The sequence below is a fragment of the Micropterus dolomieu genome, linkage group LG09, assembly GCF_021292245.1.
Source record: "Micropterus dolomieu isolate WLL.071019.BEF.003 ecotype Adirondacks linkage group LG09, ASM2129224v1, whole genome shotgun sequence".
In the NCBI taxonomy this organism is placed as follows: domain Eukaryota; kingdom Metazoa; phylum Chordata; class Actinopteri; order Centrarchiformes; family Centrarchidae; genus Micropterus; species Micropterus dolomieu.
The window spans coordinates 22,153,815-22,176,505 of record NC_060158.1 but is presented as its reverse complement, the minus strand read 5'-3'; the positions used below and the strand labels follow the sequence as shown (position 1 = coordinate 22,176,505).

The window sequence follows — 22,691 nt, the reverse complement described above, 5'->3', positions numbered from 1 at the left end:
AACGAGTGGTTATTTCAGTCAAAGTTGCTCTTCTATCAGCTTGAATCAGCCGGCCCATTCTCCTCTGACCTCTAGCATCAACAAGGCATTTTCGCCCATAGGACTGGATGTTTTTCCCTTTTCACACCATTCTTTGTAAACCCTAGAAATGGTTGTGCGTGAAAATCCCAGTAACTGAGCAGATTGTGAAATACTCAGACCGGCCCGTCTGGCACCAACAACCATGCCATGCTCAAAATTGCTTAAATCACCTTTCTTTCCCATTCTGACATTCAGTTTGTAGTTCAGGAGATTGTCTTGACCAGGACCACACCCCTAAATGCATTGAAGCAACTGCCATGTGATTGGTTGATTAGATAATTGCATTAATGAGAAATTGAACAGGTGTTCCTAATAATCCTTTAGGTGAGTGTACATAAAAGATTAAATGTAAGAAGACACAATTTTCTGCCATACCAAAGACTACACGAGGATTCCCCGACTCAAGTTAATTTCATTGTATCTCCCACTTCAGAAACCAAACCAGAATGTATTTCTTGACGAATGGAACCAGTGAAGAGCCTTTGGGTCAAACGTGTAGGGTTTACCAAGCTTTAACACATTTCTTGATGATGATGTTTCAAAAGGATTCAGTCATTGTATGAGACATAGCATATGGACAGGTATAGCATGTGCAGGTTTCTCTTGCTTTTATCATTATTTCTGTGAATCATTTAAGGATAATGCTTGGCAGTTAATCAAGTGCAACAAATGATTAAGAGTCAAGGTTCAGTTTGGCTGGAACACACTTCAATAACACTTGCTTATTGTAAGTTGTTAGTCTTTTTTATTGCAGATTGTATTAATACTAGAGACTGCTGATCAATCCATGTCAGCTTGCTTCACATATGGGGTATCTTGCAGGATGTTGTTGTTAAATCTGATCCACCTGACCTTACTCACCTGTTCTGTCAGTGTGATGCCTCCTTCTTTTGCTTGTTTAAACATTTAGACTGTATGGTTAGGTCCCGCACACACCAAACTGATGACAAACTGATCACCTGATGCATTGCCTGATGTCGTCTTTTTGAAAAGTTGCCCTTGAACACACCACGAAGAAGAATTCTATATCTGTTTTTAGATTATATTGAAATGGAGATATAATTTATTTGATTGTTAATGCAAGTTGTAGCTATTCATGCTTTCATAGCATAGATGCATAAAATGCTTACATTGGGCCCATTTCCATTATTAAAATTTATATTTGCGAATCTTACCCGGTCTGCTTATTTCCACTTACGCACCATCAACCGCCTTCGTCCTTCACTTACACATCATAAACCTGCTACTCTCATCCACGCTCTTGTCACTTCCCATATTGATTACTGTAACTCACTTCTGTCTGGTCTATCTCACAAGTTCATTCATAAACTCCAACTGGTCCATAACTCTGCTGCCCGTGTTATCACCAGAACCCCAGTCTCTGAACACATTACTCCACTTCTAAAACAACTGCACTGGCTCCCTGTTAAATACCGTTGATTTTAAAGTTCTTATCTTCACCTTCAAAGCACTCCATAATCTTGGTCCTCCTTATCTCTCTGAACTCCTTCAGCCCTACACCTCATCCTGAACTCTCCGATCCTTTTTTACCTTACCATTCCTTCTGCCCGCATGTCCACAATGGGGTTCAGAGCCTCAGCTATTGTGCACCTCACCTTTGGTACGACAGAGTCCCTATCCTCCTTTAAAACTTTGCTCAAAACCCACTTATTTCGAAAGGCGTACCCCACATAACTGCACCTTCCACCAGCTTCATGATGAACTACTTTCTTCAAAAGTAATGATTACAATAATGGTACACCCTTCCTTATTGGGTGACGAGAAACCAACCAAACAACCTAAGCCATGTGGAGGAAAAAGGACCCGCCCACATACCTGGAGGATATAAACAACTAATTTTGTAAGAATGGGGACTGTAAGCTGTGGATCTGGGAGGAGAAGCAGCTTTTCAGTCCACTGCGGCTTTAGCTCAGTCTGGTAGGACTTGACTAGAAACTATGAATCCTTAAAGAGAAGCTTCTTCAGTCCACTGCAGTGTTTTTGACAAAATCTGAAAACGCAACACTGCTCTACGTTAAATGAAGCTTCACTACACAGAAGCTACCCCCTAGTGAAATGTAGCAAGCTAAGCTACAACAATGTGGCAAAAGTAGCTTAGTTACATCAAAGCTACTTTTAGTTTTTAAATATTTTATAGTCAGGTTATATATATATATATACACACAAACACACACACACACACACACACACACACATACACACAGTAAAGGCCTGGTTTATATTGAACTATTTATAGTTCATTAATTTATAGAATTTATAATTCCACAATAACAATAGAAGAAAGACTAAAAACCTGCTCCAAACAGTCTGTGTGTGGGAGATAAATCAGACACACAGAAACTTTCCTACTTACTGCCATATCATTGCAGGTAAATGTATTTCCTCATGCAAAGGAAAACCATTGTTGTTTGTATAAAGTAAGATAACTATCACATTATTAATTAATTATATATTTTTTATTGTTTATATATGTGAATTTGTGCTCTGGTAACATTGCAACCTAAAATTCATGGCAATGGGCGAGAAAGACAGAGAGAGAGAGAGATCTCATCTCATGGAAACAAGTTTCTGCCACTACATAGTTTCCTCCTCACTAGAGGACGAGCTGTCCAGGCTGAACCCTGATCCTTCAGAGGAAGAGGTGTTACAATAACTATCACAATAGAAAGTGAACTCAATCGGGCGTCTTAATTCCCCTGCAGCAAAGTCGCAGACATCAGCACAAGGAACGGTAACTTGATGTGCCGGCTGCACTTACAGGTCCGTGTGTGGCGGTGGCGTCACTCACTGATCCTTCAGAAATACTTGGGGAAATGTAGCATGTGTGGAAGCTACACGCTACTCGGCCAATAAAAGAGCTTCCTTACTGAAACACTACTGCCCAACACTGAGCATATAGTATAGTATTTTGAAGGAGCAGAAAATAATTTGCACAAAACATGAGAATTAAACACCAGGATTGTGCTTTAAGAAAAAAAAAACTTGCATTTTATTGTATTCTGAAATGTACAGTTTAAGAACTTTGGACATTTTTTTCTCTGGATTAATTTTTTTTCTTGCAGCAAACAAAGACCAGCCTACATAATGCATACATAGGCACGGCCAGACTGGGGACTCCTGCCAAAAGAAAGACGATCACGTTGATCCATGAGGGGTACAGTACTGATGCCAGAGAGGGGAACTTCACCTGCAAACCGCAAAACACTATGATTAGCACATTTGCGATGCAACTGTGGTTAACTACTGACACGTTCCTTGAAAATTTTTGGCATGCAATATCATTTGGGCATTTTGTAATGAGGGAACATTGGCGCAAAAGGCAACATGAAGTAGGGATATTTAGGAAGATATGTTAGCTAATGCAGAACTTGTGTGCTTACAGAGTTGGGATCCCAGACTAAATAGGTGAGCTCTTTTTGGGCCTGTGTCACAAGGTAGAAAACTAAAATAACCAGAACTATTAGAGGACTGATGAATCTCCATGAAACCTGCCAGAAGATGGAGGGTTTGCGTCCGATCATGAACTCCAAGTCCTCATTGAACCTGCAACACAAGATGACCTTAATTACTTTAGAAAAGTCATGTGGTCATCCCTGTTACACAGTTCCACATAATCAATCACAGGCACAGCAGGATATTACTTATACTGTATGGTAATTGTGCAGCAAATATTAAGATGTAAAGCAAACACAGAAGGACTATTTGTTGCTAAAAGTAGTTTGAATAAGCACTAACCTGTCTATGCCGTAGATGTAAACAACAGCTATCATCTCAAAGAATCCAATGGTCAGAAGTGGAACAGATCCAGCAAAGTTATCAAAGAGATTTACCCAATAAATCCCTGAATGCTGCGCAAACAGGAGGGAGATAATGAAGGCGACAACACATGTTACTCCTGAAACACATATGCACAAAAACAAGCTTATGTTAAAACAGAAACCAGAGATGACACTAATGTTGCAATGAGAGACAAAAGGCCGAGGAATTGTTTGAGTTGTTTTTTTAAAAAACAAGTTACCAGTCAGGGCTTCATGGGGCCAGTTTTTAGGGAATACTTTCAGGTCTTTCAGTGGGACCACCACTCCCTCAATGGTGCCAAATAAGGTTGAGAGTCCCAAGCAGACAAGCATGATGAAGAAGAGGACAGACCAGGCTGGAGAACCAGGCATCTTGGCGATGGCTTCTGTAAATACAATGAAGGCCAGACCCGTTCCCTCCACTCCCTGCACAAACACGTTAGTGACAATGCAGATAAGAGTAAAAAAACCCAATAATAACTAGTAAAGCTAATAGATATTGATCAGTATAGTTACCTCACTGAGGTGTTTCTGCATGTCACAGGTTTCAATGTCCAATCCAAGAACAATATCAGGAAAAGAGCTGTTGAGGTGATTAAATGCTGCCTCATAGTTGCTTGTAGTGATGCTGACTTCAGGAAGGTCAAATGCATTTAATAATTTCATGATGTTTCTAGGGGCAAAATATTAATTTGGTCACACACCAAAATATATTGTATGGACACTAAACCAAGTTTATGCAATTATCCTGTGGGGAACATGAATGACTGTCCAAAATCTGACATCTAGAACAACGGAAGAGTTTGAGTTACAGATGGAGAGTCAGCCTTTTTGTGTTAGTTTATCATGATTGAAAAAGTAACTGTACTCACACGCTGTTGCAGTTGTCGTATTGCTCTGTGGCCCTGAAGCCAATGATGGAGTAGGTGACTGTGGCAGCATAGACTGAGGTGAAGCCAGTTACGGCCGACAGGATCACGGCGTCTTGCATGCAGTTGTTGCTTGGGAAAAGAAATAAGCAACAGAATCAACGCACACGTTGACTTTGGGTCTGAGAATGACTACTCTCTTTTTGTCCAAGTGAGCAAAATGAGGCTAAATGTTTCTTACTGAACAGGGTTGTAGCTTGAGAAGGAGATGAGCCCCCCCCACCCCAAACCAAAGGAATAAAAGACCTGGGCACCTGCATCCAGCCAAGTTGTTGGTTTAATCAACTCGTCCACCTGAAAGAGGGAGGCATACATTGTTTTGTGGCTTTGCGCTTTGAGAAATAGCTTTTTTTTAATCAAGATTTGAAACATACGTCTGGTGTGAATAGGAACTTTATTCCGCTCAGGGCCCCTTTAAGAGTCAGTCCTCGGATCAGGAAGATGGCCAGCACTATATAGGGTAGGATGGCTGTGACGTATACTGCCTGAGGTCATGATGGGGAAAAATAGATATAAATAACAATGGACATTAGATTTTATTTTTTTTAGTAATATTTTCATAATTGACCATTTGCTAAACCCCTTCCAAAAACATAAATTGTCCAATCATGCGCTGTCCTTTTCTACTGGGTTAGCAGAAATTTACACTCCAGATACCCACCCAAACTCATTATCAAAGATAGCTTTACGTTCATTAAACACATCCTAGTCCTTACCCCCCAAAAACTTTACTCTTGTGATGTTAAAAGTTAAACATGGTGTTTGAAAATATGATATATGATGAAAATAGGATGTGAAATATGAACATGTGTGTAATCTAAGCAGCTAAACAGGCTAGCTCTACAAGCTCTACACAGCAATACTGTCTGTTTCTTTATGTCTTGTACATGGATCATAAATTGGTGAGGATGCTAACTTTTTGCCTGGGACACGTTGCTTTACCTCAGTTTTTCTGCATATTACGCAAAGTGCATATTTAGGACCCATTTACAGGTTTCTTGTTTTAGAACAACTTCTTGAACAACTTTCAACTGTGGAAGAAAAAACCTTCAACTGGGCTAGATGTATTGAGGTCCTGCTTTAACAAACACTTGAGTCAAATAGAGTTCAATACAATATAGATTTACTGAGTTTCGCTTATATTTTCAAAATATGCTCCTCCTGACAGGTTGTTTGGGATTATTTCTATTGGTCCTTAATCAATTCCAATCAATTATGCTTGTACCCACTGGATGGCGCCATTAGACAAGGAAACTTCTTGCTGGAGACACAAAAACATGATTACTTCAAAGGCTTCATTTGGAGCATTCACTGTCCTTGGACAGGATAAGATAAGGCTGATTTTGAGAAGATGAACTCTCTGCTCGCTCGCAGTAACATTTTCTTTATTTCACTACGTTTCTTTAGGACTGGAGGTCCGAGGAAATAGATACAGCTCATGGGAAAGGTGTTTTCTCTGTATTTTAATAGGAGTTTATCACCAAAGTTCCCGGGCTCTGTACACTGAAATGACCTTAGTTCTATGCCTTTCTTCATGTGCTGCTCTTTGATCATAAATGTGTTGCTTTTATGGAGTTAAATGTACATACATCATGATGCAATGCAATAAATGAGCACACTGTGACCTTTGGTAAAACACATCTAGGATATAATATACATCACAAGTAAATATTTTCCAGCATTTTGCTAGCATTTTGACTGACAAAATCAATGGTCTCTGGAGACTGTTTTGAGACGGCCTTTGAATTTCAAGTAGGATAGTAAATCTGCCCCTGTTAGGTTTGTAAATGTACTTCCAGAGGTGGACAGTATTAAATTAAATGTTTATCAAATACATATTTGATTACGTTTGAGTATTTTCTAAATTTTATTTAATGGGGCAGAACAAAAGAAGATGTCATTTGTAACAAAATACTTTTAAGAGATTGTATTTGTGTATTTGAAATACTTAAAATACATTATGTAATATGTATGTAATGTAATGTAATGTCAATTTATTCTCAAATAAGACACATTTTTACTTTGACTAAATGCAGGTAAATCTGAACTGATTGACTGAAACCGTCCAGCATGCACCCATGAATTCCTGAACCCCCACCTCCACGATTCCCCAATTGGCCACTTCAGATCTATGATGTGGGAACTTAGCAGAGCTCATCTTTCCAATGTTGGGCAGTTAGGATCAGACCACATATTGGGGCTCCTAAATGCCTAAAATGTAATTATAAAACTTTGCATAGAACCTATAAATTAATGTTTATATTTGAATTAAACACATTTTCTTACACCAGCATTTTTTGATACATTTGATTAATAATTATTTGTAATTTGTAACCAGATACTTTTTAATGTTTTTGTGCCCATCTCTGTGTCCTTAATTAGAATGGAAAGTTTGACATATAGCAACAGTAACTAAGGTAGGCTTATCGAACGGTCAGTTGACTGAATGCTCGACAAACCTTGCCTGAAGTGCTGATGCCCCTTATGCAGCACATAACGATAACTGTCCAGGCAGCCAACAGGCAGGCTACCATGGGCCAGTGGATTCCCCCAGACTCAGCTATAGAGGCCGAACTATTCAGAGTCACTCGGTAAAAGTAGTAATCCACGGTGGAGCTCCTTTGACACTCTGATACAAACCCTGAAAGGGCAAGAAATATGTATAAACAAAGATTCAGGTGGGATGCTTTGGTGTGCATGTGCTGGTCATATAATTAGAATATCATCAAAAAGTTGATTTATTTCAGTAATTCCATTCAAAAAGTGAAACTTGGATATGATATTCATTAATCACACACAGACTGATATATTTCAAATGTTTATTTCATTTAATTGTGATGATTAAAATTGACAACTAATGTGCCTCTCCTCTCTTCCTCCATACGTCTGTGCGTGGTGGTTCTTGAAGCACTGACTCCAGCTGCAGTCCACTCTTTGTGAATGCTTGTACACTTTTTCCTACCATATCTTTTCCTTCCCTTCACCTCTACACCTACACTCTAAGGGGCGGCTGTGGCTCAGGAGGTAGAGCGGGTTGGCCGTTAATCGGAAGGTCAGTGGTTCAATCCCTGGCTGTCGAAGTGTCCTTGGGCAAGATACTGAACCCCGAATTGCCCCTGGCGGCTATTCCGCCAGTGTATGAATGAGTGTGAATGTTAGTTTCCGTTTGAGCACTTAGGCTCAGTGTGTGACTGGTGAATACAGATGTAGTGTAAAAGTGCTTTGAGTGGTCGAAAAGACTAGAAAGGCGCTATACAAGTACAGAGCATTTACATTTACCTCTCTATTAATGTGCTTGGACACAGAGCTCTGTGAACAGCCAGCCTCTTTAGCAATGACCTTTTGTGTCTTGCCCTCCTTGTGCAAGGTGACAATGGTCGTCTTTTGGACAGCTGTCAAGTCAGCAGTCTTCCCCATGATTGTTCAGCCTACAGAACTGGACTGAGAGACCATTTAAAGGCCTTTGCAGGTGTTTTGAGTTAATTAGCTGATTAGAGTGTGGCACCAGGTGTCTTCAATATTGAACCTTTTCACAATATTCTAATTTTCTGAGATACTGACTTTGGGGTTTTCATTAGTTGTCAGTTATAATCATCAAAATTAAAAGGAATGAACACTTGAAATATATCAGTATAGAATGAATGAATACATTATACAAGTTTCACTTTTTGAATGGAATTACTGAAATAAATCAACTTTATGATGATATTCTAATTATGTGACCAGCACCTGTATATGTGTGGTCTGAAAATGCATGTACATATGTGCAAATACCTGTCCCATTGTCATTGAGAGGACACTGGGTCCAGGGCAGTGGATCTTGAAAGGAATTGAAGAGATACCACATGATCCAGGCTATTAAGGTGTTGTAGTACAGCCCAACCAAAAAGGACACGAGCATGGAGGCAATGCCTGAGGAACAGCATCATTATCTGTGACATCACATTTACAGGAAGCCAGATACTGGCTGATAACGTATGTGTTGCTGTTGCAGTGCCAGTTTTTTTTCTTTTGCTTTGTTCCAGAGCCTTTTCTTTAACTTACCAACACCAGTCAGATAAGGGCTGATGGCCCTCCACACTCCCACACTGCCTTTCCTGAGACGCTGGCCAATGGCAAACTCCAGCAGCAGGAGAGGCATTCCTTCCAGCACCAGCAGGATCAGGTAGGGAATCAAAAAGGCACCTGGAAAATGCACAGGACAAAGAGAGGCATTCTCATCTCCTTGGGTGCAAAGTAAGTTTCGACTGTAAAGACAACTCAGGTTTCCTCTTTTCTTTGGGGTTGTAATATAATTGCAGCGCTTTTCAGCAATGCTAAGGACATGGCCCACCACTTTTGTCCAGAATTAAAATATTTCAACAACAATCTGAGGGGTTGCCATCACATTTTGAACAAACATGCATGCATCACAGATGATAAATCCTGAAAAATGTGGTGACCCCCCTTGACATCTCAACTTCCATCATCATCAGGTTTTAATTTTAGTTTGTCCAGTAATTTAGTTAATGACTAACTACCCGTAAAACTTATGCGGCTATATTTTGGGTGTTGTGCTTATTGTTAAAATTGCTAATCTAAGATCTTGAATATGGTAAACATTATACCTGCTAATTATCAGCATATTAGTATAGTTAGTTCATCAGGCCAGATTAAGTAAGAGTTGACTTGAAGAGGCATTGAATTGATTAGATAGAGGACTGTGACTCATTTCACTATTCAGCTCTCTCGATTTCAGGGTTTTATGCTGGTGTAAGTAGATTTGCGTCGTAGACGACAGCACGACATGGGCTGTGGGGATGTCGGCAGGGTTGAAATACAGCAAGTACAGTAGTACATAAGTACATAAAAGGTCTATTAAAAAAACCTTGCTGATCACAGTAATTAAAAGCAAATAGGTTAGGTATTAACTACGGTCAACACTTAAAGGTTATTACAGGTGACGTTATTAACAGATAATGCAATCCATCTGTATTGTTACATTACTGTGACTGATGTATGGGGTTGAGCTGAAGGTAATAAGTCACAGAAATACAAACGATTATATTTTCAAAATTTGCATGCCTTTGAATCTGTCCCATCCATAATGTATCAATCAGCCGCATTACAAAAGAATAAAAATTGCCCACTTCACACAGACACATGTGGAAAAGCACACACATAATGTATTTATGAATGTATAGCATTCAGTTTCAACTTAACCTGAGGGTCTCTGAATGTAGCTTGTATGTCATGCCCAAAGTTAGTTATTTCTTTAAGACGTCTCAGTCTTGAGAATCATTAATATAACTTGATGGTGATTTATCGCCCCTCTCTTGTAGCTGTGAATGAGTAATATATTTAACTTTCCTTTTAGCCTTAGGTACAAAGGACCAGTGATTTTATTTAAAGTAAAAAGGTTAAGTTGACCATTGAGGCAGCATAAAATAAAAATTTCCAAAAGATCACAATAAATTTACTCCTGGGTACCTCAAGCACACTTAAACACTTATTTGACTACAAAACCATAGATGTCCATTTATCCTTTTTGTCTTAGCTTACCTCCTCCATGACTTTGACACAAGTAAGGGAATCGCCACACGTTACCAAGCCCAATACAGAAGCCTACACAGGTCAGGATGTACTGGGCTTTGTTGTCCCACTTGGGCCTGTCACCAGCCTCCTCCTTTGCCATCCTCTCCAGATCCTCATGGTTAGGGATCCGGCGGTCCAGTCCGGGGTTAGGAAATACAAGTCTCATGACGACCACGTGTATACCAATGAATTCCTACATAAGAACACTCATGGACGTTGAAGTTTATGATCTTTTACTTTATCTGTTGCAAGCTACAGATTAGTCAGTACACACTTTGTGCTTTTGTCTTTATATAGCCATTCAGTCATTCAATGTAATAATTAAACATCAAGTGTACAAAATTTCATGACCAAGCCAATTAAAAGCAGGCCAATCCTTGTCATACAGAGGTGACAAGCTATTGGACTGAAAAGTTTTTTTATTTTGAAAGGTCTATTCACAATCACCATATGTCAGTGTGAAGACAGGAATTGAAACTGGCGATAAAATGGCTCCATAAAAAAGTCTAACCTTGTGATATTCCACACGATTTATTTTAATAGCATATATTATTTAAATATTAACCACTTTATTTTGCAACTGGTGAGATGATTATTAACAGGTCACAACTTTACAGTTTATGGCAGTATAAGTGCAGTACTTTATGTAATGTACACAAAACATAAAATCTTTACAATAGCCCCCCCAATATCACAGAAAACTTATAAACAACACAAAATTGGACTAAAAAGCACTGATGCCATAAATGTATTTCACTTCTTGCATTAAAACTCAAGACATACTCACAGTCCTATGTTTAAAGGTTTAACAAGAAATAGCTCTTCCACTGAATACTATTTACAAAATATTAAAAATCCCATTCTGTATACTAGACACATGCATGTAGTAAACTTCCAATAATAAGAGAATAGTTTTTATCACACATATTTGTGCGTGGCATAAAGAGTGGAAACAGAAGGAAGCAGTTAGCCTGGCTTAACCTGGCTCTTTGTTTTTTGTACAGATTAAAGAAATATTATTATATCATTATTATTATTATAAAAACAGATATTACGTGTTAATAAGCAAGCCTTAGAGGAGCTGGTAGGTGGATTTTGTTACCTTTAAACATAGCTAGCAGCTAACTGCTGGCTGTAGCTTCATATTGAGAGCACAGACTTTAGAGTACTATCAATCTTCTCATCAAACGCTCCACAAGAAAGAAAATAAGAGCATTTCCCAAAATTGTCTTTGATAGAACATACTCTTACATGTAAAAAATAATGACACAGCAGCCAACTAATATTACAATAGTCCAAAAAGCAATAAGAATTACCCTCTCACCGAAACAGCATTATTTCACAGAAAATATTTCCATTTTTTTTTCAACTTTTTTACAGATAAAAATCAGTAGTCACCTGTGTGGTCACTGTACAGGGCATGATGAACGAATAAGTCATGACATAATATACAAACAACAATAAAAAAGCCCACATTCATTAACTATTTAAAGAAAACGCTATCTAAAACTTCATTTTGTCATTCATTTGGATTTTGGCAGAGATAGTGTCCACTGTATTGTCACTGTAGTCCTTCTGCTTGCAGCATTTACTGTGAATGAATTTGAAGAGGGCGAACAGTGGGATGGATAAACTGGGAACTCCAGCCAGGATGAAGATGATGACATAGATCCAGGGAGGGAATGGACGGGCTTCGAGGGTGGGGAAGCTCTCCTACGACCAATCAGGGAAAATGTTACAATGTTACAGCACACAATGCGGCAGATGGTTTGTTTTATAACCATCATCAATGATAAGAAAAAGCATTCAGTGGTGAATTTGTCGTAGTCAATTTTTACCACCATCAAAAATAGAAATAATTAAGAGATCTCATCTAAAAAGGTCATAATGCTTAAACAATTGGGATTAGCACACTTACCGCATTCTGGTCCCAGACCAAATAGGTGAGACTCTTGGTGATTTGGGTTACAAAGTAGAAAACCAAGATGACGACCATAATGAGTGGACTAACCACCCTCCATGTCACCTGCCAGAAAATATTGGGCTTGTGGCCGATCATAAATTCAATGTCCTTGTTAAACCTGTTTGGAAGCAGTAAGAGTGAGACATAATGTCAGCTGAGTGCCTATGAAAAGAGCCATAAAAGATGACCTTGTACTTTTATTAGACACAGTGAATGATGCAGCATGTGTGTGTTCTGCTCTGCCCTGGCCTTCAAGGAAATGCAATTTCACCCTGTTACTTTAGTCTGCAAACTAACCTTGTGTCCTAACATATAAACGGGGGAAAGAGAATGAGTCTACAGCCATGCTAGCAGCTTTCTGACTGTATAATTGTGCTTTTACCTAAATGTTAATGTCAGCATGCTAATATGCTCTCATTGACAATGCTAACATAATGTGACCAGATTTATAAAATGAAAACCGGGGGCATTTCCAGTTCTACGGTCATTGTGTCATTAAAATATTCACTGTTATTATCTATGAAATAAAAAAAGGGGACCATTGCGGTTTCATGTATTTTGACCATGGTAACTAGGCTGACTGATAAAATTGGGTACTACCAGCCTATTCAATCCTCCAAAGTTGGTAATTTGTTTTCCAGGTTAAATATTTTGATGACCACAAAAACCTCAGCTGCAATTCCCTCTGCTGTTTCTCCTTTCAATTCATCAAAATCAAGCAGTTTTGTCTCAACAGTAATAATTTAATATCTGACTACTATTGGCAGCAGCTTTACATGTCGGTTTTTCCCCAGTCTCTCATTAGATATTTGCTTGCTCCTCCGGAACTCATTCTTGTCATGTGGGCCATCTCAAAGCTCATATTTCTGTTTCAAGGATCAAGCAGCTAGACAGGATCTCTTAACAGCCATGAGCAGCCTTCATTAGCCGACATGCCCCCTTACTGGATGTCAGTTATTGATTAGAAGCTGCAGCTTTGTGGACTGATCTGATACATCACAACATCACTGGACTTTTCACCGGAGTGCTGATTAAACTTAAGTGTATCACTCAAGTTTTATACTTGATTTGATTCAACATCTACTTAAAAATGTATTCATTGTAGGTCTGAACAATAAAAGGACCACAAACAACAATCTTCATTTATTAGAATTATTGGTAACACTTTCTATGAAGTTCATAGAAGTTTCATTGATATAATGACTTATGCATACATTTATAACACGATATAATGCGCCCATAAGACATTATAACAATTGCTATAATCACTTACAAAGATGCATTAGGCGCTATAGCAAAGTTCATAACGTATTATGACCTTTTGATTTAATGTTTTATAACTAATAGTAATACCAGTTTATGTCAATGTACACCAAGAATCTCCGACCATGTTCCATAGTACATTATAACCATCGACTCTGCCTGGTTATAAATACACTTTAGTCCATTTAGACCGTTTAGAATTAGAGATATAAAATGTAATAATGTTATATAGCATGTCTTTGTTTGTTTTAAGTAAAGTGTTAAAATATCTATCCCTGTATAATATATTACAGGTGGACATAATACCATATGACAAATTATAAGACCTTATAACACGTAATTGTTTGCTTTACGTAAAAAACAAAGACATGCTATATAACTTTAAACATTACTATAAGCTATTATTCCATTTTATACCTCTAATTCTAAATTATGACTGAAGTGTATTTATAACGAGGCAGAGTCGGTGGTTATAATGTACTATGGAACATGGTCGGAGATTCTTGGCGCACATTGATTGATAAAGTGGTATTACTATTAGTTATAAAACATTAAATCAAAAGGTCATAATACGTTAATAAAACTTTGCTATAGCGCCTAATGCATGTTTGTAAGTGATTATAGCAATTGTTATATTGTCTTATGGACGCATTATATCCTTATAAATGTATGCATAAGTCATTATAGCGATGACCTTCATAGAAAGTGTTACCGAATTATTTTTCATTTCATGATTTGTTATTTCTCCCATTACCTTTTTTGTGGAGACAATTAAAGTCAGAGAGAGTCAGAGTCTGTCTGTCAGGAATTATCAGCTTCACGTGATTGAATGGACTTGTTGAAAAGGTGTTTCTTGCTAAGCATTGGATTTGATATGAGTTATATCATTTACATTTTCCTGAAACATTTAACCTAATAAGTAACTTTTGAGGTTCAAAAGACACCATGACCATATCAGAGTTCATCACATCAGAGATATTCAATAACAAAATCCACAATGTTTTGGCTAAAACTAGCATGAGCAAGTAGTTCGTAGAAGAAGAATAGTGATATGCTGCCTGGTCGGGAATCTTAATATGGCGAGGGCATGACCAGCCCTAATCTGCCTCTGACATTTCTCATTCAGTCCTTACTGAAAGAACATGAAGTTTGTGCTGTTCTGCTGTCTTCGGCAAATTAGCTTGAATTTGTTAAGCTGTAATCCTTTCTTCTAAATGCATTTCACTGGACCAGCTATGTGGGATCCTACACCACCTCTTCAACCTAAGCCTGAGCCAGTTCCTGTGTTTTGGAAGGCATTCTGCCTCGTTCCGGTACCAAATAATTCCTCTCCATCTGCCCTCAACGATTATAGACCAGCTGTATTAACATCCCACATGATGAAAGTCCCGGAGAGACTGTACTTGGGTCATCTTAGACCTCAGGTGACCACCTCCCTAAACGCACTGTGGTTTGCCTACTGCCCGAGGTGGGTGTTGAGGATGCCATCATCTACATGGTCCAGCGAGCCCACTCTCACTTAGACAAGGCTGGTATCATGTTCTTTGATTTCTCTATTGGTTTTAACACAATCCAGCCTATACTACTCTGGGAGACGCCCTAAAAGACGCAGGTAGATACCTCCACAACCTCCTAGTTAATTGACTATCTGACAGATAGACCACAGTTTGTGCGACTGAGGTGATGTGTGTCTGAATAGGTGGTTAGCAGCACAGGAAGCACCACAGTGGACTGCAGTACAACTCTGAGTCCAGATGACTCTTTTTTGGGGGGGGGGGTTCAGGGGAGGACCAAAACTAATTTCCACACCATTTATCCATGGAGAAGAGGTGGGGGTGGTGGAGGCTTGACAACAGATTGGACTGGACTGGACACTGAGGCTGTCTACAGGAAGGGACAGTGCAGACTCTACTTCTTGAGCAAGCTTAGGTCCTTTAATGTGTGCTGCAAGACGTTGCACATTTTACCATTCTGTACAGTTTTCCTTTCAGCCATCTGTTGGGACAGCAGCCTTAGAGCCAGTGACACAAAGAAGCCCTGGAGCCTCTAGAGTTGTTGCAAAACTGCTCAAAATGATGGACTGCACCTTGCATCCTCTGCTCAAACTACTAGTCGACAATAAAGTCTCTTCATTCGGAGACTCCTTCAGCTCCACAGTAAATAGGACTGCTACAGGAAGTCATTCCTTCCGACTGCAATTAAATATACAATGACTCCCCACTGGGCTGGGAAAGGAGAGCTTTTTCTGATTGACAGTCACAGTGCACATTCTACACTCGTTTGCACAGTTGTCGTCATTATTTTATGTAAACCGCTGCTCCTGCTCCTTCAGGGATGGACAAAGTATCTGTCTATCTGTCTGTCTGTCTGTTTTTAACGCAGAGTTAAAAATGGGTAAATTTTGTGGACACAGATGCGATGGAAAATGGGGATGTCTGGTCACGCTGTGCTAACATGTTATTTAGCAGGTATAATGTTGTGTACCATATTAGTTTAGCATGTTTACATTTGCTAATTAGCACACAAAGCTGCTTGCGTGGCAAAAAAGCAATTACCTTGGAAACTTAATAATCTGGATCCTGGATGGACTCACCTATCTATGCCATAGATGTAGATTACAGAGATCATTTCACAAAATCCAATGATCAGAAGGGGAATAGAGCCAGCAAAGTTGTCAAAAAGAGCTAGCCAGTAGTTTCCAGAGCGCAGGGAAAATATGAGCCCCAAACCCAAAGAGATTAAGCAAGTAATACCTGGAAAAACAATATAAAAAAGCGTTACTCTCATTTGTCTAGATCAATTATACTAAACCTGACATGAAAATACATTTTATGTTTAATATGAAATTTAGAAAATTACCACAGAAAACTTCTTTGGGCCAAGTTCGGGGCAACAGTTTGAGGTCCTGCAAAGGAACCACCACTCCCTCAATGTTGCCAAACATAGTCGAGAGGCCGAGGCAGAAGAGCATGACAAAGAAAAGGACAGCCCAGAGGGGAGAAATAGGCATCTTGATGATTGCTTCTGTGAACACGATGAAGGCCAGACCTGTTCCCTCGACTCCCTAAATGGATTAAACACCAGTTGTTTCAGCCATTGACCCACTTGTCAGAGAGACTAATACTAGCTAAATTGTTATCAATTAATAACAATGGTAAAATATTCAAATGGTATCTACTGACCTGACTGAGTAAAACCTGCATGTCACAGGTCTGTAGTTGCAATTCTTGTATGATATCTGGATTTGTTTGGTTGAGGTGGGTCAGAACTTCATTATAGTTGCTTTCTGTGATGTTGTTTTCAGGATAGTTGAAGGCGTTCATCAGCTTCAAGATGTTGCTGCAAAAAAAGCAGAGACATTAGTTCATTTTGATATCATGGAATCCCAAATACTTGTTTTTTTTTTTGGACAATTTGAAACTCACTCTCCCGTGCAGTCATCAAATTTTTGTGTGGCCCTAAAGCCAATGATGGAGTAGATAACCGTTGCAGAGTATACTGAGGTGCAGCCATTGATGATAGCAATGAGAACAGCATCCTGCTCACAGTTGTTGCTACAAAGAAATTGTTATCTTGTGAGGAAAACTGTTCAAAAGATGGTGCATTGTAATACATTAAATAACACACATTGTAATCAGTTTAGGCAGTTACTCACTGAATAGAGTTGTAACTGGAGAAAGAGATGAGACCTCCAAAAGCCAAGGAGAAGGAGTAGAAAACTTGAGCACCTGCATCCAACCAGGTTGTTGGATTCATTAACTCATTGACCTAAAAGAGAATATAAAAAGTAGAATTTTAATGTACATAGGTCTGATCTTCCAGGACACACAACAGAACGAGACGAGGAGTTAATCGTTAATTTACACACACTGAATATTACCCATTTGATTTCTCAATGTCTGAAATGGTCGGATCATTAGTGAAAATCTATCATAGTTTCATTCAGAATTTGTTGGCAGTGTTTAAACTTTCATTATTAGCTTTTATCTATTGTGTGATGAAGTTTTACACCTAAATAATTCTTTAATTCATATGCAATTTTCTTTTCTCCCATAGTGGTTATCTCTATTTATTCTAAAGCTTCACTTTAATGAAAAGACTTCAAGTAACTGCTTTCTAGTGTTTTTTTTTTAGCAAGGCTAGCTAACCACCTATTGGGTGTACCTTATATTTAAAGTTGGGGCATGCGATTCTAATCTAATACATGTCTGATTTTCAAATTCAATAAATATCTCCTCGTGGTCTTCTAACTTATTAGCTGTCTGCTCTGTGTGTGATACATGACACAAATCAAAGCCATTTCAGCCATGTGTTGTATGTCAGGTAACGTCACATTAATTGCCCACGGAGATTATCAGCTTATTTTTGAGGTCACCAAGGTATGTGTTGTGATGTCAGCTATGGTAGCAGGAGAGTTGTAAGGATCACTGTCTGGAACTGGTGTGCTGGCTCTTGGACTGTCTTGTCCTCTCTGCATTACTGGCTCTCTTGTGCAGTCAGAACAACCTGGAGCTTAACACGCTCAAAACTATGGAGATGGTTTGGACTTCAGGAGGAGCCCCCCCACTCTGCCCCCCATCACCATACTCAACAGCCCTGTGTCTGCTGTGGAATCCTTCAGGTTTCTGGGTTCCACTATATCCAAGGACCTGAAGTGGGAGCCCAACATTGACACTATCATCAAGAAGGCCCAGCAGAGGATGTACTTCCTGCATCAGCTCAACTTGCCTAAAGACCTGCTGATCCAGTTCTACACAGCCATCATCCAGTCTGTGCTCTGCACCTCCATCACTGTCTGATTTGGATCTGCCACCAAAAAGAACCGGAGCAGACAACAACGGACAGTCAGGACCGCAGAAAAATTAATCGGTGCCAACCTGCCCTCCAATCAGGACTTGCAGATCCATCTCACCCCGGGCGCAACCTGTTCCAGCTCCTCCCCTCTGGTAGGCGCTACAGAGCACTGTACGCCAAAACCAACAGACACAGAAGCAGTTTCTTCCCACAAGCCACCACTCTGATGAACAGCTGATTTCTGACTCACATTGTCAGGAACAATTCCTGTGCAATAAGCCAGTAACTCTCTAATCAGCCACCTGTTAACTGGTTACCACTTATTATTTATTTATTCACCATTCTCTGTTTCAGTGCTGTTCATACTATGTCATATTGTATATACTGTATATCAATACACCTACCTCAGGTCATAAGGTCATAGGTCTTATTTATTTTTTCCAGCATCCTTTGCACTATGCTCCATCACATTGTGTACATGTGTACATGTATACATGTATGTGTATGTGTACCTGTATATCATATCCACCTTCTGATTCTGATTCTGATTCTGATGTTAGCGTTACTGCAGTAACTGTAGCTTCAGTTTGCTAACGTTAGTTACATTACTTGCTGTGCCATTGTTAACCTTATAGCATGGTATTTGTCATGGAATTGGATTTCTCCAGAATTGCATACCCCAACATCACATAAGAGTGGCATAGATCTTCTTGTCTATCTCTCGGTAAGAAAGAAATTGTTGCACTATTGCTTTAAACAATTTGCACTATATTAATTTAACTGACACTTGTTGGTTGATGTGTTTCATCAGTGCTTACATCTGGTGTGAAGAGGTACTTGATTCCTTCTACAGAGCCTTTCAGAGTCAGTCCTCTAATGAGGAAGATAGTGAGGACCAGGTACGGCAGAGTGGATGTGATGTAGACAGCCTGAGAAATGAGAGAATAACAAAATCAGCCAATAGATATACTTGTATATTTGAACACACGTATGCTCTAAAGTAGTCATCCCTCCCACATTAGATTACTCAGATGTAATGTGACTTTCAGACCTTTCCAGTGGTCTCAATGCCCCGGATGCAACAGACATAGAGCAGAGTCCAGGCAGCTACCAGGCAAAGCACAATCCACCACTGCATATCTCCAGAATCATCAATAGCTGTGGAAGTATTCAGAGTCTCTCTGTACCAGAAGTAGTCAACAGTGCTGCTCCGAGCACACTCCTCCACTAGACCTACGTTGGACAGATAAGGCGATAGCAAAAGGCAAACTTAGGATCATAAACAGGATGTCAGGAACCTTGTAAAGAATTGTTACCACAGACCTTACAGCAGATGTGGGTTTATTGGAGCCTATCTGACTGCCATCTTGATATCTTTGAAAGCATACCTGTCTTATTAGCATTGAGAGGACATTGGCTCCAAGGCAGAGGATCCTGAAAGGAGTTGAACAGATACCACATGATCCAAGCCATGATGGTGTTGTAGTACATGCCCACCAAAAATGAAACAAACATGGAAGCAATACCTGTAACAAAATGAAACAATTAGTCTTGTGGTAATACTTTTTTTTAAACTAAAAGAGTGAGAGTCCATGGTCATGCTAGCGGCTTTGTGGGGCTGTACATAAATGCTAACTTTACCATGCTTACATGTGCACAATGGCAACACTGACATGCTGATGTAAAGCAGTTGTAATGTTCATAATTTTCAGCATTTTAGTTTAGTATGTTAGCATGCTAATATTTGCTAATTAGCACTAAACACAAAGTCCAGCTGATGCTGATGGGAATGTCATTATTTTTGCAGGTATTTGGTAAAAAAGCAGTCTTGGGCAGAGTGAAATTTTGACTACTAGACACACTAGATGAACATTTAAGGTGTCACGAAATGGTACTAATTCATCATGTGGGGGACATGCATGTTGTACAAAAGTTAATGGCAATTCATCCAGTTGTTGTGACATTTCACATAAAACCACAAAAGTGAACTTCATGGTAGCGCTAGAGGAAAAGTAAGGGGATGTCAAAGTCAGTATAAGATTCATCCTCTGGGCATCATGAATGTCTGTAAAATGTTCCATGTGAATCCATCCCATACTTTAGATATTTCATTAGGGACCAAAGTAGTGGACCAACCAACAGAATTACATTATTACTATCCCTGGAGCCATGCCACTAGCATGGCTAAGAAAAACCTACACAACCTAATGTGCGTGCATTTTTTTTAACCCACCAACTCCCATCAGGTGCGGATTGATTGAGCTCCACACTCCCACACTACCCTTCCTCAGGCGCTGACCGATTGCAAACTCCAGGTGCAGCAGTGGGATTCCCTCCAGGACCACCAGGATAAGGAATGGGATCATAAACGCTCCTAGGAACATTCACATTATAAAAATGGGTTAACAATATGGTCAGTGATTGACTTTAATCAGCACTTTAATGAAGGTAAATAAAAATTCCAGCAAAGGACTTCATTCGCAAAACTGTTCCCATAAGGATGCCCATAAACTGTAAAAAGCATGGTACATGTTTTATTACCTAGACTTGGTAGTGGTTAAATAGGCTTTCACATTTACTTTACATGGCGTCTAAGAAAGAAAGTAAAGAAAAATCAATCAATTGGCAGTTGGTGTTAATAAAAATGTCTGTTTAAGCATATCCTTTTGATTTACTGATTGATTTGAAACTTTTAAGGTCTTTTAAGGCCTTGTTTTTTATTTTCAAGCTTTGTAAAGAGCAAAATTATGTCGGGAAAAAATGTGTACTAAGACAAGACTACCACAAATACTGTATCTCTGCAGTCTAGTAACCTCTTACAACACTTTTAACCATACACTAAAGTTCTTGATTTGAATTCTTCATTCTTGAATGAATTAATCCAATCAAATGTGTCAGTTTAAGTGTTATATCTGCAATAATTGGACTTAATTATGGATGTTATGTATAATTTTATTTTAATAGATTTGGTAGACTGACTGAGATTTGGAAAAGTCCTCCTCAGCTACTGAAAACAGACACATTTAGATACTTTGATAATTCACACTGTGAGGGAACAACCAGTGACGTTTGTGTTTCTGTTTCGACATTGCTCATTTTCTGCCAGCTCTTAGTTTTTTATGCCTTTTTGAAAGAATTCAAAGAGAGAACACTCAGTTTCATCCTACCTCCTCCATGGCTTTGACACAGGTAAGGGAACCTCCAGACATTGCCAAGACCCACACAGAAGCCCACACAGGTGAGCAGATACTGGGCTTTGTTGTCCCATTTGGGCCTGTCCCCTGCCTCCTCCTTCTCCATCCTCTCCAAGTCCCCATGAGAAGGGATCCGGTCATCTAGATGTGGGTTTGGTAACTTCAGCTTCATGATGGCTTCTTGTAGACTTTACTGGTCCTTTCTCATCCAATCTGCTCTGTCTCGGTGGACTGTGCCTCTCTGAGTCCTTTACCCTTAATGTGTCTCCTGGGAAGGGGAAATGAGGTTGTTATCAGTAGCTCATTACAGCTGGTGTTGTATTATGTGATCTCAGCAAGTTTGAGCAACCTGCGCAACCTTCTTGATAATGGTTAATGCATCACATGGTGTGCCATCACGAACATCATAGCTTGATGGTATAATGTGATATGATGACGCTTTTATTCAGCATGTCAAATGACTTGTGTTGCTTACTTACTATATCGCTGCTCTTAAAACTTGATTTTACTGATGGCCAACAAGCATATCCGAAGCATTAAAAGGTGGCAATAACTACAGTTTTTGTGTCAGTTTGTTGTTGTTTGTTTGACAGAAGGAAGGAAACATTCTACAGTCAGAGGGAACACCCATCATAGCTTATCTTAACTTTAAAGTTACACCTTCTCCAGTTCTTGAGAAATCAGATTGTTTATTGCACAGGGATGTACAAGCATATAATTTCAATCTATACAGACCATGTCGTCTCAAAATTGAAATTAAAATTTTGAACCATGCATTGGTTGATGTTAATGTTTAGCACAATCATGAAAAAGTCACAGACAAAAGGAAGTGATTTTTCTTTTTCACATGTTTCATGGTATGTTTTTTTCTGCAGTCTAATTGTTAAGCAATTTAGAGTGCATATAAACCTTATCAGTGTACCTGTCTAATACAATTATTAACCAAAGAATGCTGGTATCTGCATTTACAGAGTGGTGTATATTGACTTGAAATCTATCTGGTCATATCCAGGGTTATATTTAGGACCTGTGTGTGTGAGTCACTACTGTTAACCTTGTAGAGTTATCCTTTGTG

General features: G+C 39.2%; 2 protein-coding genes and 1 long non-coding RNA gene across 4 annotated transcripts in view; 1 reads left to right on the top strand and 2 right to left on the bottom strand.

Annotated features, from left to right (window-relative positions):
- LOC123976233 (sodium-dependent neutral amino acid transporter B(0)AT1-like) overlaps window positions 1–10,568 on the bottom strand; it is a 12,047-nt gene extending 1,479 nt beyond the window's left edge. Inside the window, exons 1-10 of the mRNA XM_046058198.1 lie at window positions 10,370–10,568; window positions 8,873–9,013; window positions 8,603–8,740; window positions 7,288–7,469; window positions 5,203–5,313; window positions 5,010–5,122; window positions 4,772–4,900; window positions 4,416–4,572; window positions 4,121–4,325; window positions 3,838–3,997 (exon numbers count right to left, since the gene is read on the bottom strand). Of these exons, the coding sequence (XP_045914154.1) occupies window positions 3,838–3,997; window positions 4,121–4,325; window positions 4,416–4,572; window positions 4,772–4,900; window positions 5,010–5,122; window positions 5,203–5,313; window positions 7,288–7,469; window positions 8,603–8,740; window positions 8,873–9,013; window positions 10,370–10,568 (1,535 nt within the window). The remainder of the gene's footprint in view (window positions 1–3,837; window positions 3,998–4,120; window positions 4,326–4,415; window positions 4,573–4,771; window positions 4,901–5,009; window positions 5,123–5,202; window positions 5,314–7,287; window positions 7,470–8,602; window positions 8,741–8,872; window positions 9,014–10,369) is intronic.
- LOC123976951 lies at window positions 8,768–21,816 on the top strand. 2 transcript variants are annotated; one of them, XR_006826474.1, is made up of 3 exons: window positions 8,768–8,993; window positions 20,669–20,870; window positions 21,612–21,816. It is a non-coding gene; the product is annotated as an uncharacterized LOC123976951 (long non-coding RNA). The 2 variants fall into 2 exon arrangements; XR_006826475.1 differs by having other exon boundaries at window positions 8,768–9,064.
- Window positions 11,906–21,788, bottom strand: LOC123976234 (sodium-dependent neutral amino acid transporter B(0)AT1-like). The gene is made up of 12 exons (XM_046058199.1): window positions 21,590–21,788; window positions 20,656–20,796; window positions 19,811–19,948; window positions 19,474–19,655; window positions 19,241–19,351; window positions 17,284–17,396; window positions 17,054–17,182; window positions 16,811–16,967; window positions 16,488–16,692; window positions 16,222–16,381; window positions 12,321–12,483; window positions 11,906–12,115 (listed from the first exon to the last, which is right to left on the bottom strand). Exons 1-12 carry the CDS (start codon window positions 21,786–21,788, stop codon window positions 11,906–11,908), a joined length of 1,908 nt encoding a protein of 635 aa, XP_045914155.1.
- Window positions 21,817–22,691: the final 875 nt, after the last annotated feature.

Bases quoted from the DNA above. Each gene is read 5' to 3' on its own strand.
- LOC123976234 (XM_046058199.1), bottom strand. From the start codon at position 21,788: ATGAAGCTGAAGTTACCAAACCCACATCTAGATGACCGGATCCCTTCT. The intron at 17,183-17,283 runs GTGAGTAACTGC...ATTTCTTTGTAG, and splicing joins TCCAGTTACAACTCTATTCA to CAACAACTGTGAGCAGGATG. The intron at 16,382-16,487 runs GTAATTTTCTAA...TTGTTTTTCCAG, and splicing joins GCCCAAAGAAGTTTTCTGTG to GTATTACTTGCTTAATCTCT.